This window comes from Chaetodon auriga, chromosome 12, assembly GCF_051107435.1.
Source record: "Chaetodon auriga isolate fChaAug3 chromosome 12, fChaAug3.hap1, whole genome shotgun sequence".
NCBI classification, from domain to species: domain Eukaryota; kingdom Metazoa; phylum Chordata; class Actinopteri; order Chaetodontiformes; family Chaetodontidae; genus Chaetodon; species Chaetodon auriga.
Window position 1 is genome coordinate 8,657,514 of NC_135085.1, and position 18,386 is coordinate 8,675,899.

Consider the following 18,386-nt stretch of genomic DNA (forward strand, 5'->3'; position numbering starts at 1 on the left):
AATGTTGGAACTCTCAAACATTAATAGAATAAATTGTAATCTGTCTCTTCTCAAAACACGCTGTATGACAAACTGTTTTTCAAGGTAGAATAAATGTGTGTTGTGCAGACTTTACTGCGTGTGTGTTCGTGTTTTTCTGTCTGAACTTGAAGCACAGTGAGATTTTAGATGCTTATATTTGACATTTCTTAAATTGCCTCCAAAGTGAAGGTTAAATGCGGGTTAAATTACAGATTCCAGGTCAGTGCACAAGGTAAATCTAGTTAAATGTTACAATGCTACATATTAGGAAATGACACACATGGTTTAACATTCTTTATGAAATACTAATTGACGATATTCCGTTCATGTGACTACAATTACATCACAAAAGGCACTCAAAAGACAAACACAGGACAGACGAAACATTTAATTTCAAGGATTTTTTATTTATTTATAAATCTTTATGTCAAACCTGACATTTGACAGTTTTAAAAGCATTCAGTAGACTCTTGCTGTAGCCCTCTGCAGGTCAGGCCTCCATTGCTGGGCGCTGGGTTGTTACACTGTCGACTCCTCGTCATTGTTCTTCCGCTGCAGGATGACCATGCACCCCAGCAGCTCCAGCTGCCCTCAATGGCAATATCTGTCAGAAGAGGCAAGATTTAGAGATAGAAAAATGTCATGTCGTATGCAGTATTATGCATTTTGGATCTTGAGCTCCAACCTTTTTGCCTCTGAGTGATCTCACAGGCCCGTCCAGTGTAGCCAACAGGACACACACAGTCACACCTGGTGCCTGTTGAGGGAGATGGAGATACTTCTCTCACCATCTTAACTCTCACCATCACTATAATCATCATCAGAGTCACTCGCTTTTGTGTTTGGGGGAAAAAGCTCTAAAAATGCAGGACAGAAGCTCTGTTGATGTTACCTGCTTCCATGGTTCCTTAAGTAAAACTAAACCATAAGCTTTGGCACAAACTATCAGTGAAAACAGAACACAGCAAAGGAAAGAAGTTCAGAATAATGCATTGAGTTTTCAGTCATGAGCTGATGGACGTGGAACCATAAAAAGTGCCATGAAGACCAAACAGTAACATCCTGTGAGGTACCTCTCAGAACAGCTACTCCGTTGTTGTGGCAGGGAGCACATCGACATGAACTGGCCTCTGCCAGGTACTCTGACAGGGCTTTCTTCAGGTTTCTTTTCAGGGTGCCGTCTTGGGAGAAGTCTCTAGAGGTCACCAGCTCATACAGCGGCCGTGTCTAATGAAAAACAAATGTCACTATTAAACCAGGTTCTGTTCAAAGTCTCTTGAATTGAGTTTTTTTTAGACCAACCGGAAAGCCCAACAAATGCTGAAACTTGACCGTGTTGCAGCAAGACAGCCAAATTGTGTTTGGCACAGTAGCTATTTGGCATGTGTTGCTGTTTGTTTGACTTGATATTGATCAGCCTAGCTGTACTTGGCCTCTCTGTAATTGTGCCAATCCTGGGACCACCACTGACTAACTCTTGTAAGTGCTTTTGCATCAATTACTCAGGTCAAATTCCCTGTAGACAGTTTTATTATAGCTGCAAACTGAGATGGTGAACTACAAAGGAAGAACTAAAAGGTGTTAATGGTGTTCACGTCACAGGAGACTGGGACAAGAAACACAAATGGACAGGGTAAGAGAGAAAAAAGAGAATAACAGAGAAACTCACTGTAGTGCGAATGAAGTCGGGGTTAAAGTGAACGCCCTCGCCCCATAGCCCCATCAGCTGCGGGGTGGGAAGCTTTTTAGACACCAAAGCTGTGATGGATTCACTGCTTCCACCACGTACAACGGCAACAAAGTCCTCCACCATGCTGCCCCTTTGTGTGTCCTCTGGAGAGAGACAGATTGACGTCAGACTTTTAATGCCAGCTCATGTGTCTGATGTTAAACAGGGGACAAAACATGGAACCTCACCTCCCATCTCATTCAGCAAACCATCACAGGATCCTCCATGAAAGCCCGCTGACACATAAACGCCGTATATGTTGGCGCCAACCTTAAGGCCTGACTGCGTGCATTTCTTGTAGTCTTCCAAAGAATAGTCTAGAACAACAAAACTCTGTCAGGGGGTGGTGGCTGCTTTTCAAAATTATGTTATCATTCACATTATAATATATGATTGTGAACATTTCAGTGAGATGGTTACGAGGTGTAAGTGAGGATGGGATGATATAAAGGATGCCACTGCCAAACTACAGTATCTGATCATAATAAATGATCTTTGGTATTCTTATGACATGCAGTGAACTGACTGAGGTTGACAGACTCCAGTTTGTCAGTCACTCATATCTATTACCAGATTTCTCAAGGTTCTCCTTGTTCAGGATGATGGTGTGCTCATAGTCCCCTCCGAGGGTTGCCTCTGTGATGTAGTGGGTGCCATAGTCTCTGTAGATCTGTCTGTATTCCCCATAAGAATAGGACTGTGGCAAGGAGCGCAGACGCTGCAGGAACTCAGGGTGAAGCATCAAATCATCTGACTTCAACATGTACTGGGCCAACTCCAGCTCTGCTTTGGCCCTCACAAAGCTGTTAGACTGTGGAGAGGATCAGAGGGAGGCAGGTGTTGGATGCTTCACGGCATTCATGTTAAGACTCAGAAGGGAATCTGGAGATACTTTCATGTTTTATGTGTTTGTATTAATTGCAAATCTAGGAAATCTGGTTTGATTTGCTTTGGTTTTCGGACTCAGTCTGTGGTATAGGGCTCAGGAGAAAAGAAAACACATACAATATCTCACCTTGCCAGAAGCACGGCGAATCTTCTGAACTGACTTGGTGTATTTAGCGTTATTGTGGTTGTAGCCAAATTCAACTATGCCTGGGATGGCAAAGCCAAAGGAAATAGTGGTTTTGGTGGTGCGCTCCTTCATGGTGTAGTCGATGTAGTCAGAGTATGAATCAAAGGACTGCAGGGTGAAATCATATGAGCCTTTTGTCTGTGAATGCATGGGAAGCAAAATTTCCTTTTTAGTGACAAACAGGAACATATTGCAATAATGGAGCAGTGCAATAAGCAGGATCATATGAATTAAACAAATGATTTACCCAAGTACTTGTAGGTGAGGTCATTAACCATCACCAAAAACAAAAGTTAGACCTTAGTGACCCGTTATAAAGGCCGATGTGTTAGAAAGTGGCACAGAAAACAGCTATAACTCCATACTCATTACACTGAAGTGTGATTTCCAGCAGGTTTCACCTGTAGAGTGTACTGCTGCAAGTTGTAAGGCTTCCTGAATCTGACATCCTGGATGTACTGTGGCAGGCAGCTGCCAGCGTAGTATCTGTTATCAAGCACCACTCCCTCCAGGTTACTGTTCAAGATGTTGATTCTGAAAGATTATTTGAAGAGAGCAACATGTATACATAACTACGTCCAATTTCTGGGACTCAGCTTACAAACTAATGGGAACGTGACTCACCCTTTGGCAAGGTTTTCGATTCCCCAGTACTCTTCTACCTGCTCCCTGCAGGGCTTGGACACCCTCTTACAGCCGGCTTCATCTGACATGTCCCCACAGTCATCCTCTCCACTGCACTGCAGAGTTCTGGGAATACAGCGACCTGAAGGAGGTCAGGCGGCATTAAGTGATGGTTCAGTCCAAAACAAAATGAACAGTATGACACTGGGGAACAACAACTATGTTTTAGGACAGATTAAACAAATGAAATGAGATTTGTTCATTCATGATGCTATATGGTTTTCCAGAAAGGAGCGTGGAGTAAATGGAGATTGGTGCAAGAGATACCTGTCTGGTTGCAGAGGAATCCCTCACACAAAGGAACACTGTTACAGGTGTAGCGGGCTGAAACAGGACAAGCCTCCTCCTCCCTGTCGTGAAAATTGCACGGCTGCCCTCCAAACTGAGACGGCTGGTCCAGTTTAGCATAGCGATACTGGACGGTTGAGAGAGACAAACACATAAACGGTCAGAGAAACAGCGGGGAAGCCTCGCCACTACCCAATAAAGGTGGTGGAAGAGCTTGGAAACTGCCCGGGGGAACTATAACGGCTGTAATCCCATTAGAAGGCTGTTTTCACTTTGTCATGTCAAGGTTATTAATCCCACTCCTTGTAAAGTGGATGAGATAGAGCGCTCAAGTACATCAGCTGAGACCCCTTTGCTAGCAGCAGAGCTCTCTACCTCACAGATAAACAGCCCACAAGGTCAATGTTGACACCTCATACTTATCTCTCAATTCTAACAGTACTGGAATTATATATTTACACAAATGTAATCTGATTTATGTTAACTGTTGCATTACAACGGGCATCAATTTGTCTGGCCAGGGACATCGGCCATATATTTAGTTCACTAGATTTAATGTTATTGTTAATGTTGTTAATGCGTCTCTGACTGTACTTGTACATGTTAAACAGCAGCACAGATGTGGGTGATTTTATTCCTTCTTAAAAACAGATTATCAGGCCATCATTGGAGTGTCCTGATGGGCGAGCAAACACATGCCATGCATTGTCCCTCTGGCCCACTATCACCTGCCCTGCATTGTCATACTTACTCTTTTTTTCTGACAGATGTCACAGCGTGACCATGCGCTCCACTCTGATAAAACACAGTCCACCGGATGAACTACCACCTGCTCGCCCACTGAGCGAGCTTCACGGACACCAGGCGCTTCATGGCTCGATGCTGTGGCGGCAACTTTACTGCGACAGGCAGATGAAAATCAAATCAAACAAATGAACATTAGCAGATATTTTTATCACTTTGTAAGAAAAGGGCTTTTAATCTCTCAGAATTATCTTGCTATGGGATCGACTGCTGACAGGATTACTAACAGATTCTGAGAGAGCAAGTTACATTAGTTACCAAACTTAAACCAGCAAATGAAAAAAGACAGTCTCTAACCAAACAGACAAATAAAACTCCTACCTCAGCAGCACCAAGCTCAAAGCAACATGGAGTAGACAGCACTGCAAACTAGCAGAAAGCATGACTGGGCGTTGTGACTGACTGCAAACGAGGAGACGACACTATTCAGCTTTCTATGTAAACACTTGCTGATCAATACTGGCCTGGATATGAACTCACTGCTGCCATTAGACTCAGATGTGGAGCCGAATACACAATCCTGCAGGCCTCAGAGTCACAGGGCTCGATGCTGTGGTTTTAGGTCTTGTGTCAGAGTGTATTAATCACATGACACAGACCCCGGGTTTATAATGAAGCAGTTAAATAAGGCAGGCATGTTTATTAGGTAACCAGGAGGTGTGGATGTCTTATCAGTTATCATAAACTGTATCAAGTATAATTTGAATCTGAAATGGCCAGAAAACATACTTTATTTCGACAACATATGTCACTGGTGGAAAATGAAGGCTTTGTAATGAAGTCGATTCCTGTTAAACTCATCTGTGGTTAAATCATTTGAGTCATGTTTGTGTACTTCTGACCTTTAAGCTTTGTCCACCTTGGCTCATTTTGGATTTTACAGAATGACACAATCCCATGAACCAGCTGTAGTTAGCACAATTGTTCTCAACATGAGTACTTTAATTTCATGGTACTTTATATTATATTTGTGCTTACACTCCACTACAACAGAGTGGAAAATATTACACTTTTTTACCCCACTGCCTTTACTTGACAGTTGGAGTAACTTAAACACATGATAAACTTAAAAAATACAAAGCATTACTGAGCATTAAACCAGTGGTCCTCAACCTTTTTTGCTCGTGACCCTTCATAAAAAGTAGATGAGTCATTGGCAGTTCCACCGAATGTGATTTCCCCTCTTAACTTCTCAGATGGCTTCTTCAAGAATAACAGTATGAGGCTCAAAGAGGTCAAAGTGTCCAGTATTTCACAACAAAAGCACAGATTTGAGTCCAAAAAATGAATACAGACATTCTTTCCAACCCTATTTATCATCCCATGACCCCCCCAGATTAATCTTGTGACCCTCTGGACAGGTCCCAACCCCTATGCTGGGAAACAGTGAAATAAACAACCTAACTGTATAAAAGGAAGTTTAATCTAGCTCCACTTTGACCAACTGCTATGACACTGATGCATCAGTATTAAAAATCTTCATTATTTAATATGCAGATATAAATTAGTACCAGGGACCATTTTTCTGTATAATGAGTACTTTGACTTTTGATATTTGAAATGCATTTTGCTCTAAAACGTTTTGATTTTGAATGACACTGTGCAGGATTTAGTAATATAATCAGCACAAAACAGAACAAGTGATGACTGGACCAACATATCATATAATATTTTCTGACTTCTGAAGTATTTGTGTGAGGAGAGCAACCTCTGTTGGCTGCTTCAGAGCTCTTTACGGTCCGTCGTGAGACAGATGGTAAGAACTGAAAGAGACCACGTAGAAAAGTGGGAATCACATGATATTTTATTTGTGACTGAACAGTGGCATGGGTACAGTGTATGGGGAAGTCATAGACGTACAAAAGTCCTTTTTTTTTCTCTTGTTCAAGACAATTCTTAATTCCATAAATAAAATTTACAAAATATTTTGGACTATTTCTCATTTTTCTTACACAAGCAGGGGTACAGTTACCATTTGTTATTGTAAGTCTAGCAGTTAATAGTGAAATCTCTATTGTTCATATTATATAACATTGCCTTTCTTTTTGACCGTTTCGCTTCGGTGGAGCAGACCTACAACACGCCCGAGTGCTTTGTTACAACAATGACCTGTTTACTGTATACAAATGACCTGACGAGAAGAACAGTGACTGGACAACAGAAAATAAACCTGATAAGGCATAGAAATGCACTCTACTGTCTCTGAGCTTGTGGTTATTAAGCCATGTCACATCAGTATGGGTTTATTCTGCTTACTTATTCAAGAAACCAAACAGAGATATGATTCTAAGAGGCAAGTTGTAAACAATGCGACCTCAGCTTGAAATGTAGAATATCTAAAAATGAAGAGATGCAGGAAAATCTGCCTCCTATTTACTAAAAAAAAGTCTGTAACCTTTAAGAAGTAGTAGGATTTTTGTCGCTATTCTTACGTTCGCCGACTCCTTCATCTCTTTCATCTGTCGAGCTCAAAATGAGCGAGACGGGTAGAGCAGGCTTCGTTTTGAATGACCATGTAACACAGATTCACAGTTCATATCTCACCATCCGAACAGAAACGAAGAAATTCAACAGAAATGGCAGCAAAAGCGAAACAAACATCCAGACGTCAAAAATGGAGGTGCTGGTAGGGCATTGCTTTGAGAGAAACACAGGTAGTTGGCATCCAAAGAGGCAGAGAGCTATCTTATGGCACAGAGGCTCAGGTATGGGGGACTGGGAAGATTCGTATTTACAAAATAGATGTTTGGCAAATTTTGATTTCGACATTGATGCCTCAAAGTCATTTCGATATCTCTAATGACTTGGCGCCATCAACACAGAATTCTTAGAAAATAAGAAAAAGAGATCGTACTTGGTTGATTCGTTTCAGATCTAGAAGGAAGCTGCAGAGGACAGTTTTGCTCACAGCTGAGTTCGCTGAATCCACATTTAGTCTGTTCATGCAAATGGACGAGTCGGTGGAGCAACACGATGAGAACATTTGGCAAATCCATCTGCTGCGTACAGTCAGTCTTTGCTGGTGGCAGTTGACAAACTGAAGGTCAACCACGTACAGTAGGACGCTGCTCCTCCTGAAAGGTTCCAAAAAATAATTTGCATCATCAGAGTCACCATGGCTGTGTAACGTATCCTCACTGATATGAACTCATTAATCCGTTACAGGAGGGTGCCATCACCCCCTAGAGTAGGTTTCGGTCAAAGATCAAAGGTCACTTCCTGGTTCAAAGTTGATTGGACGATAAAGCCAAAGCCTGGTTGTCATGCTGAGGAGTACAGTACAGTATGTGGCCTCTGGAGGAAAGCAGATCCTAGGACAGCCAGCTTATTACAGAGCTGCCAAAATATCCTTTCAAGGTTGAAAAAACAGAACAAGTCTGTGTAATCCAGCTGTGAGAGATGCTGCTGATCACAGTCACTCGTCTCTCTCTTCTTCTCTTTCTCATGAGCTTCTGCTGTGGCCTTGAGAGCTTCCATCCCCTAAAGGACAAACAGACACAGTCAACCTCATGATGAAGCTGTATTGGAGCAGTCACAACTCTGACCACCAGGTGGCAACATTTTGCCTTCCTTAATCTCTCATTTGGGTGACGCAGAGAGGCTCGATGACAGAAACGTTGAGCTAAAGCGAGGCTCTGCTCCAACTGGCAGAAAACCACTCATCCGCAAGGAAAAAGGAGATGCACTACAGATGAAAACATAAAGCTAATAAAGGAGCACTGAGGAGGGTTATGAAAAAATGAGAGAAGGTGAGAAGTTAAACATAAGAGATGAAAAAAGAAAGCAAGGGAGAAAATACATGAAATGCCTCAGTGAGAAAGTGGCTGACAGGTAACAAATGAGAAAGGAGGGGACCATGAGTTACCCACTCAGCGTCTGTTCTCTAGCTGTCTTCCTGTGGACAGGTCTCATCCTGCGGAGGATCAGGGTCTCCACTGGGCACTGGGGAGTTCGACCTTGCGCCAACAGAGCCCTGAGAGACACACAGAGAGAGAGAGAAAGAGAGAGAGAGAGAGAGAGAGGAAGCTGTGAAATTTGTATTTTGCAGGCAAAATGAACTATTCTCCTGCTTGTGAGGACTTTTCCCCCACATCTCCCAGAAAAACAACCATGATTACCATGAAACATAATTCTACCTTATTATATATGATCTAATCAAGAGACTTAAATCATCTTTGACCTTTCATGTTTAATTGACTTGACATTCTTCTGAAAAAAAAAAAAAAGACCTCAATCCCATTTGGTGGTATTAATCATGTGACATTCTACCCGGTGTGATTACATGCAGTTTACTTGAGAGCAGATCATCCATATGACAATAACAGATTATAGCATCATGCCAGTCAGTTGTTAACTCAAATCCATGAATCTCATCCTCTGGGATGAGATCCTGGGGGACGGCGCTCACCGATTGTTCCTCTTCCTTGGCGTTGCTGGAATTGCCCTCAGGGTCTACAGGGGAGTGATCTGTGGGGGGGTCACTGGCCTGGGAAGGGGGGCAGTCTGAAGACGAGCTCTGCTGCGGGGCTGGAGTGGATGCTGCGAAGAGAACGAGAAGTGTTCAGGAAATGCATGGGGCAAAAGATGCATGAAATGCAGTAAGAAGACATATAGAAGGATTTTAACTTTGTTTTGTGCCACTTTCCAAAATGTGGAGTGTTTACTGTTTAATGCTAATGTGCTCTGTGAACATATTTTAGCATCAAGCTAGTGACATGCATAACCTATACTGAGAAGCAGTGGATTCAAATCCAGATCATGACCTTTATTGTATGTCATCCCCTCGACTTTTCCTCTCTATTATACCTGACATTCTGTATCGTGTCTTTGATCAAATAAAGCACGACTTTCCAACGCCCTTTCATACCTGTCCGATCGCCTTAAACCTCATAATCCATCCCACGCTCTCTGCTCTCAGAGTACAGGGCTCCAGTCTACCCCAGAGTTAAACAGAAGTCAGCAGGCTGCAGACTCTTTTCCTATCATGCCCTCTTCCACTGGAATAACCTCCTTGCTGATATCAGACAGTCGAACTCTGTTGAGGTCTTTAAATGCAAACTTAAAACTCATCTTTTCCATCACTTCACTTTCACTTAGTTCCTTATTCTTTGATTACTTCAGGCTTGTACCTGTTAGATATTATCCGTCAGGACTTGGCCTCACTCTCACTGAATCTATTAAGCCTAGTACTTGCAGTTTATCCTGCCATTGAGGATACTGTAAATCTTCTGAAAACCACTGCATCTCTCTAACCCTCTGTTTGTTTGTGTCCCACAAGCACAGCTGTGTGCCTCTGTCTCTCCAGTTTCTCCTCCGTGTCCTCTCTTTTCACTCAGGCTTCTCTGTGCTGTGCTGTGGACCTCTCTCTCTCCCTCTCTCCCTCTCTATCTGTGCCTTCTTCCAGATGTTCTGGATTTGGAGCTTCGTCCTCATGAAGGTTCAGCCTCTTGTCTTGTCTCCCTTGCATGCTTGTCTCGCTCTTCCTCACGTGTGTGTTTATTTTTCTCCTATCTGTGTGAATGGTGAGCTTGAGCTTTGCCTCTTGTGTGTTTGTACAGTCTGTCCTCTTTCCAGGTCTACATGGGGGAAGAGGAGGTCATGTGGCTCAGGACCTAAATGTATGGTTCCATTTTCTACATACATGTTTACAATCTGTCCATTATTTTGCCATACAGTAATTTTACTGTGTTGATCTATTCTATACACCCATCTTTTGCCTGTCTTATATCCCTCCTCTGTTGCTCTTCCTGAGGTTCCATCTCTTTTTTCCCCTTTAAAGGACTTTTTCCTTATCTCAATAGGAGGATAGATTGTGTTGTATGATGTACAGATGCTAAAGCTCCTTGAGGCGAATTTGTGTTATTGGGCTATATAAATGAAACTGACGCGACTTGACATAACTCTTTGTCTTGCAAGAGTTCAGTGGAGCTTTTGGTCACACACAAACTGTTGTCTTTTTTGTGAGCCACAGTGCTGTAGAATTAAACAAGACCGAGAGTCGCCAGCTATGCTAACGGCTCGCACTCGCACAGCTTGGCTCACAGTACTTTGAGCTAAATGCTAACATCAGCATGCTACCATGCTCACAATGACAACACCATCATGCTGCTGTTTAGCAGTTCACCATGCTCACCATCTTAGTATTTGCCAATTAGCACTAAACACAAAGTACAGCTGAGGCTGATGTAATGTCATCACTTTTGAAGTTATTTGCCATAAACCAAAATTTTGGAAAAATGTTAATTTTGACACGATGATGATGCTAAATGAACAGTTGGGGGATCAGGGGGCACAGCTAAATTTCATAGCAATCCATTCAATAGTCGTGAGGAAATTTCCTTAAAGATCACAAATGTGAGCATGCCACAGTGGTGCCAGAGGAAAAGTCAGTTAGATACATCCTTTGGGAGCCATGAATGTCTGTACAACATTTTATAACAATGGATCTAATAGATGTTAAGGTAGTCCAGTTTGGACCAAAGAGGTGGACTGGCCGATACTCATTGCCATCCATAGAGCCACTCCGCTACAACAGCTAAGGTTCAGCAGAGTGCTTCATGCTTTTCATACACGGTGGTACAGACAGTAAGCTGCATGCGTTATGTGGGAGGAGAAGAACTGAGAGCACTTACGTGATTCAGTAGACGGTGATGTGGATGTACCTGGGCTCAAGGTCATCCTAGAGAGATCAAGGTCACTACAGCTCCCTTCCTCTTCCTGGGTCACAGCAGCTGAAGGTGGTAGCAGCTGACTGCAGGCCAGTGTGTCCGGTACACTCATGAGGCCTGGGGTCCCACACCTGCTCACCGCTGCTGAAGCAATGCCAGGTCCAACACCTGCTGCTCCAGCTCCTGATGTAGAGGGCCCCTCGCCGGCATCTGAGTCCAGACTGAGGCCTTCCTTCCCCAGGCTCAGCTGCCTCTGCAGCAGGGCGGGGTCGGCCGTATGCTGGGGGCTGGTGATGGCAGAGGACGGGGCTGATAGGTCGCAGGCTTGGGGGCACATGGTGGTAATGGGTACCAGGCCTTGGAGCATGGCAGCGGGTATGGCATGCCCCCCGACGCCCACGGTCTGGGCTGGCATATAGGCTGCCATGGCCGCCCATTGCTGCTGAGTGGCAGGGAAAATGTTGGCCTGGCTCCAGATGACAGGCTGACCACCGGGGAGAACCTGAGCCACCTGGAGGGGCCCCTGCACGGGGAAGGCCAGAGTCTGAGCCTGGGCGGGAAACGGCTGCTGCGCCCACTGGGCTGCCTGCACCGGACCCATGGTCATATATCCTGGAGTAGAAACACGAGAAGGAGGGAGAAAGAAAACAATGAAAGGATATTAAGGCAGGAAAGGAAGTGGAGATTCTAATTATTAGGAGCACAAAATACAATCTCAGTCTCAGTCTCCTGCAATTATAAGTTCAATACATTGATTTTCAAAATTAAAGCATGATCTTCTATTAATCTTGCTGCTTCTAAAGCAGATCACATATTTTCACATTGACTGCCTGCCTTCCAAACAGCCACAGGCTTCCGATGATTTCACGACCAAACCCGCTTCACAAGGCACGAATGCACATCTCAAAGATTCATTAAGTGCCGTTATGACATTTCAGAATTATGTCTTCAGGTAAACTAAGCATGCCAAAGTTTACATGTCATATGTAGACCTGATTTAACCCAGATATCACACAGATGGCAGGGATATCATTCACGATAGTTATAACAAAATCAATCACTCAATCACTTCACAAAAAACATCTGTGAAAATTATATATAATTATACTTGTTAAATTAAGTTCAATGTAAGCTGGCTTTTTGTCACATCCACATTTTTGTCCAATTCATGTTACTGCTACACAGTAATGCACTTGCAAGCAAAGAGCATCTTGAAAGTGCTTTGTTGTAGGAGTGTTCCAGGACAACATCTGAGATTTGAGAGCCAGCCGTCAAACAGCATTCATAAGCTGTGTTATCATAAACAGGCACATTGTGACAAGGATGATGTGAATTAAGTTTTTTTTTTTTTTTTTTCCATTAAAAAGGACGCCCTTCAGAAGGCTGACGGATGCTGGAATGTTCTTGAATGTTCTTGGAAAACCACAATGTCAGTGGTTTCACTAAAATATGCAAAACCGCCTGTCTGGTCCTTCAAGAAACATCACTTTACAGTATCTCAGTGGGTTACAGCATAATCACACTGCTGCTTGATGTGTGGTCCTTATAAAAACTGAGATAAATCCACATCCTGCCAAATCTTGGCAGGGCATTTGACAAAACTGCACATCAAAGAATGATGCATATTCTCTTTTATGTTTTGTGTTGTGGAAAAGGTGCAGCGTTTCAGTCTGGGTAGCTACCTGACGGCACAGAGGTGGGGCTGAAGGGGGCGTACATCTCAGCAGGATTGTGCTGCTGCTGGCGGCTGCTCCTGCTAGGGTCCAGTGTGTTGGCAGGTGATGGGGGCATCTGGGAGGCAAAGCACACACGCACGCACGCACACACACACACACACACACACACACACACACACACACACACACAGATGTCATCACCATCAAAGTCACTTAAAAGTCATCGCGCTGCACATTTATCTTTAATCTGCAGTACTGTCGGATAATCAGGTCATTTATGTCTCTGCCACTGTCCTAATGAAATGACCTATCACTACAGATGAAATATGACTGCGCTTTCTCTGTGCAATTCTATAAACTGGTATCAGTTTCACAGAGTTAGCCTGGCTTTGGCTTTGTGTGGTAGCACTCACCGAGGGAGGAGTGGACATGTCGCCGAAAAGATCAAAGTGGTTGATATTCTGCAAGTGGAAACCAAGGGATGAGGGAGAGAGAGACAAAGTCCAGTGATACACCACGACAATGAGATTTGCACAGTCATGAAACCTTGAATTCATCTCCAGATAGGGTATGGTGGTTGCATGGATGGGTAGGTGTGGGGAGTGAAATCTATTCACAAAGGCAGTTTGTGCTGTGATGGCAAGAAACAAGTATCCCCTCGTTTCATTATCAGAAAATGGATCTAAAATGAATCTTTCATGGCTCGCTATAATTGAGTGGGTAAAAAGGCTATTCAGTCCCATAAAACAGGCTCTGATTAGATATTCTTATGTCTGCCAATCAAGAGGGGCCCCCATGAGAGCCCGGGCTGCTTTATCATGCTGATTCTACTCCCTGAGCAGACACATACACAGAGGAGTGTGTTTATTTCATCAAATGAATGAAAGAAGAAGCTCCTGGAACTACCCAACCGAGACAATGAGGCCACCTCACCCTATATGCAGACATGACCCCTGCACTAGTCCCCTCTGCCCTCCACTCATACTACTTAAAGGAGAGGGGACGCAGCTATGGAAGAGACTATGGAATGGCTAAGTTGCATGAAATGTCTCTGGGGCCATGCACAAGCAGACAATGAGTCACTGTAAAAGCACAAAGACACACAGAACACACAGGATTTTCATGCTATAAATAAACAGATACGAACACACACATATTAAAACAAAAGAAAGAAAAGGGAGGAATCACTGCAATCCGTGTTGCTGCTAACAGGGTGTTTATGTCCTCCTTGAAGAAGTCGGGACATAGCGGATCGCACAGTTTGCATGGCACTTTGGGACCATTGAGGGGGACAGAATGAGTCAGAATTTGGAAAAAAGGTAAACATTGTACACAGAGGTCTCTCCCTGCAGGCACTGACACACATCAGGGGAGCTCGAGGCTCTCAAAAAGCTCCAACTGAATGAACAGACAAGCAGTAACACTTAGAGATATGGAAGCGCTGCTACTTATACTGGCATGGGCTGTTTGGGTGAGATAGCGAGGGGGCCGGGACAGTGTATCTATTTGATATGCTGAGCAACAAGCACACGAACAGCGAAGAGCTGAGAAGCACTTTGCTAGGGCTGTTTTCAAAAGTTGCGTGGAAATTCTCTCTGGGTGGATGTTTGGCAGAATAGGCTTGAATGAATGTTTTTATAAGCAATTTGAGAGATGTAATAGCGTGGTCACTGCATGGTGGTGAAGAACTCATAAAACCTACCAGGATGAGATGAAATATATTTCAGTTTGATGAAAGGGAAGAAATCAAAAAATGCTCTTTACGCTGTTTCCCAATCAAATCAATTCACTGCAGAAAAATGTATTGCTATTCATTAAGGCACAGCTTTTATGAGTCTCTGGTGGCCTTGATTGTACTGTATGTAGCCGTGACTGCACTGCATGCAGCTCAACCCAACACCCACCCCACCTACAAACCTCTCGTCCTCATCCTCTGAGGAAGACAGAACAGCCACCCCTTTATTCATCCAGGCAGTCCGATGGAGCAGTCCGATGAGACCAGCAAAAAGACTCCGATCTAGTTGATTTTGACTCGACCATCTGGTCCTGACATGCGTCAGATTCTGCACAGAACCGGATTTTGGATATGAAGCCTGCCTCCCTAATGTCCTGTGAAATTACTGACATGTTTGACTGTGGTTGACCAATCAATTAGTTTTAATTCCTCAAGCAGGCTCAAGTAGCTTGTTTCATCGTCATCACAGAAATCGGACACAGACATGGACCCGTGTCGTTGTTTTCTTGGGACATGTATTTTAGAGCCTGTAGGCTGTAAATCCAGTAAAGCGAACGTCTTAGAAATGGACACTGTCAAGGGGGGCTTGAAGCACTTCCTTCAAGAGGATCTTAAAGAGAGGTTTGCAAGTAGAAGAGTAAAGAAACAAATAATAAAAAATAAAAAACACCTACAGTCATGAAATGGCGTTTTGGGACATCATAGATCCCTTCCTTCTGCTGACTGGTTGGGACCTGCATTGGATTGGAGGTCGATTCAAATATAAGTAACAGAGCAACACCCTTTTTATATTTAGGCTGCGTTGTTAAGAAACAGGAGCTTACAAGAACTGAAACAAGTCTATTGGTAAGAAAAAGCTTACTACATCACTCAGTCCATTTTTTTTTAGATGTAATTTTATCTTTTAGAGCAATGCGATTACGCAAATTCTACAGCTGTTCTGTTGAATCAATTCTTCTTAAATCAATATTGATTGCAGACAATGCTTGAGGACGGTGCATGCCGGTTCTGTGAGTATTAAGAAACCCTATTGTTATTCTGCAGCAGTAATGTCTCAACTGGTTCATCTGACAATTTGAAAATGCCTCAGCTCTGGCCTCCTTTGTATACTTCCCTCAAATTTATTCTAGCTATATGTTGCTCGTAGCCTCGTTGCCTTTCTCTCCTATCGCTCACTCGACTGGTTAACTTTCTGTTACGTTTTCCCATAGTCTATTGATCTTGTTTCACTCTGAGATCAAATGGCATGGCAAGTGATTAATCTCTCTCTGCATCTTTCATCTTCAGAGGAACGCAAGATACAGAGAGGCAAAAAGAGGAGGAGGAGGAGGAGGAGGAGCGGAGGGAGAGAAAGGGGGGGAGGGGGTTCGGATTAAACCATACGACAGGTCCCTGGAGTCCTAGCTGGTCCTTCAAATGGTCTAAAGCCAAAAGGTCAAAGTGCTGGATACATAAAAGAACTGTGATTTTCTGGCTTACTATCCAGACTAAACAACTGACCTTGACTCTTCTGCAGCTGCTTTAAAGGCTTTTAGATGAGGCATTGTTTTAAACATAAAGCTGCTGCCTTCTTATTTTTAGCCTCTTTAAAGTTCTAATCTTTAAGATCTCCCTGCATTCAAATGGTCACTTTCTTCAGCAGTAGCCGTTCAATATATTTACATTATGCAATAACCTCAGAGGTGTATTAACTTAATGAAAATGGAACATCTCACTGCTGCTGATTTACATTAAAGGTGTTCAGCTGGGGGGCTTTTATTGTGGAAAAAGCCACAGGATATGCTAAATATTTGTCAGTTAGCTCTGGCCATGATCTTTCATCAAAAATGCATCAAAAAGGCATGTCACTACATGAGTTTGTTAGGTTGCATTGTAAAGCAGGTCCTCCACGTTTCACCAAATCAACCAGGACTAAAATCTTCTGGAGTAGAAGATTAACGTGAACCGAACCTTTTTTAATAGCTCTCAAAGATTCACTTAGTTCTTTCCTCAATGGCTTTTCATCTCTAGCCACATTAAAGAAACAGAAACTTAGTTTGATCTACTTCTGAATCCCCAGAAAATCCTTTCTCCAAGAACCATCTGCACTTTGTAGCTTCTTACAAGGTTCTATGAAGTCACGTTGTTAGTACTGTCACTATTATCATCTATCACAGGGTATGAAGAGGGAGAAAAAAGGGGGCAATGCTTGTCTTTGTACCTGATAAACGCTCTCCTCTGACTGGGGGCCACGGAGGGGTTCGTGTCCAGCCTCAAACACTATGTACTATAGAACAGAAGTAGTGGGCAAGGCGTAGAGGTGCAAAGAATGAGATGGGAAGACAGAGAGGCATGTTGGCATATAAAATAGAGAGAAACAACGAAGGAGTGATACATGACGAGAATAAATGAAAGCACAGGGGAGTGAGGACGGCGTTGAGTGGGGAGTGAAATGAGATCAGGAATATGAAGGGTGAAAAAAAAAAAACGGGACATGGGAAAGAGGAATGGGGGAGATGAAGAGAGAAAGAAAAAAGAGTGAGGTGGGAAGAGGAAAGAGCACAAGTATAATAGGTCAGGCAGTAGTTCAAGGCAATGTGGAGGTCTTAGCTAGAGGTCTCCCTTCAACATCAGCATGTGATGCTCCACCTCTCTGAGAGACAATAGACCCGAGGTCAGAATATTCGATTGAGATCCGTAAGTGAAGTCTCATGAGTCCTCAAATCGGTCAGCATCTCCTCTTTAGGTTGACATTAAGAGGTGTCTTTGTGGATCTCAAATTAAAGGCATGGTTTGACATTTTGGTAAATGCATTTGTTTGCTTTCTTGCAGAGAGTAAGAGAAGAAGATCAACACCTTTCTCACAGCTGTGTGAAAAATATGTAGCTGGAGCCAGCAGCTGGTTAGCTTAGCTTAGCATTAAAAGTAGAAACGGGGAAACAGCTAGCCTGGCTTTGTCCAATCGTGACATTTGTCAGCTCGGCAGCATTATTTATTTTTTATTTTTTATTTTTTCAAAACAATGATGAAAAATATTTGTTGACAACCCATTTAAGTAAAAAGTAACCTTTGACAACAATGACAACAATGATATTCATCAACAAATAAAAACTAAACAATAATTTGAAAGGCGGAAGAATGGACAAATGGACTGATTATTGTTTTACAGCGTACCCAAGTTCCTGATTGGTGAAACATTATCCTTCACTGCCCAAACATCTCTCTGTTTCAGATGTTGAGCTGTTTGACCTGTTGCACTACCATCAATAAGAAGCATCTTGCATCATGGGCTAAATTCCTCCGCAATCCATTGAGAACTAAGAGAGGAAGCAGAGGTGAAATGGCTGGAACAAACTACAAAAACATGCAGGCAGCACACCAGCATTCAAAGAAAGGTAAGTTAATGTAACATTATCAAGTGCTGTGGGTGTAATGTCACTGTTAGTCAGCTATCTTTAGTGTTGGAACAAATGAGTAGGATGTAGGATTAATGTTGACGGTCAACCATCTAAATCTTCCTCTAGATGCTCCCTAAGGAAGGATCACAAAGTTATTCAGCGATTTAGCTTCTCAAGCTAAACTCAGACAATGAACAGTATTTTAGTGAGTGAACGCTCGAGCACAAAGGTGCAATAGCTGAGCTAATGCTGCTGCAGGTGAGCAGAAACAAAGCCGAGTGAACAGTCATTTGTATTATTGCAAATGACTGTAACTAACAGAAATCAAG

The 18,386-nt window shown here is 43.1% G+C and overlaps 1 protein-coding gene across 1 annotated transcript in view; it reads right to left on the bottom strand.

The window, feature by feature from the left end:
• Positions 1 to 470: 470 nt before the first annotated feature.
• Positions 471 to 18,386, bottom strand: part of c8b (complement component 8, beta polypeptide) — a 49,891-nt gene continuing 31,975 nt past the window's right edge. Inside the window, exons 8-26 of the mRNA XM_076745037.1 lie at positions 16,881 to 16,946; positions 15,355 to 15,414; positions 13,359 to 13,406; positions 12,952 to 13,060; positions 11,234 to 11,881; positions 9,010 to 9,140; positions 8,558 to 8,574; positions 4,923 to 5,003; positions 4,549 to 4,696; positions 3,777 to 3,924; positions 3,450 to 3,591; positions 3,227 to 3,359; positions 2,766 to 2,963; positions 2,321 to 2,561; positions 1,939 to 2,067; positions 1,691 to 1,854; positions 1,095 to 1,248; positions 707 to 778; positions 471 to 625 (exon numbers count right to left, since the gene is read on the bottom strand). Of these exons, the coding sequence (XP_076601152.1) occupies positions 471 to 625; positions 707 to 778; positions 1,095 to 1,248; positions 1,691 to 1,854; positions 1,939 to 2,067; positions 2,321 to 2,561; positions 2,766 to 2,963; positions 3,227 to 3,359; positions 3,450 to 3,591; positions 3,777 to 3,924; positions 4,549 to 4,696; positions 4,923 to 5,003; positions 8,558 to 8,574; positions 9,010 to 9,140; positions 11,234 to 11,881; positions 12,952 to 13,060; positions 13,359 to 13,406; positions 15,355 to 15,414; positions 16,881 to 16,946 (2,844 nt within the window). The remainder of the gene's footprint in view (positions 626 to 706; positions 779 to 1,094; positions 1,249 to 1,690; positions 1,855 to 1,938; positions 2,068 to 2,320; positions 2,562 to 2,765; positions 2,964 to 3,226; positions 3,360 to 3,449; positions 3,592 to 3,776; positions 3,925 to 4,548; positions 4,697 to 4,922; positions 5,004 to 8,557; positions 8,575 to 9,009; positions 9,141 to 11,233; positions 11,882 to 12,951; positions 13,061 to 13,358; positions 13,407 to 15,354; positions 15,415 to 16,880; positions 16,947 to 18,386) is intronic.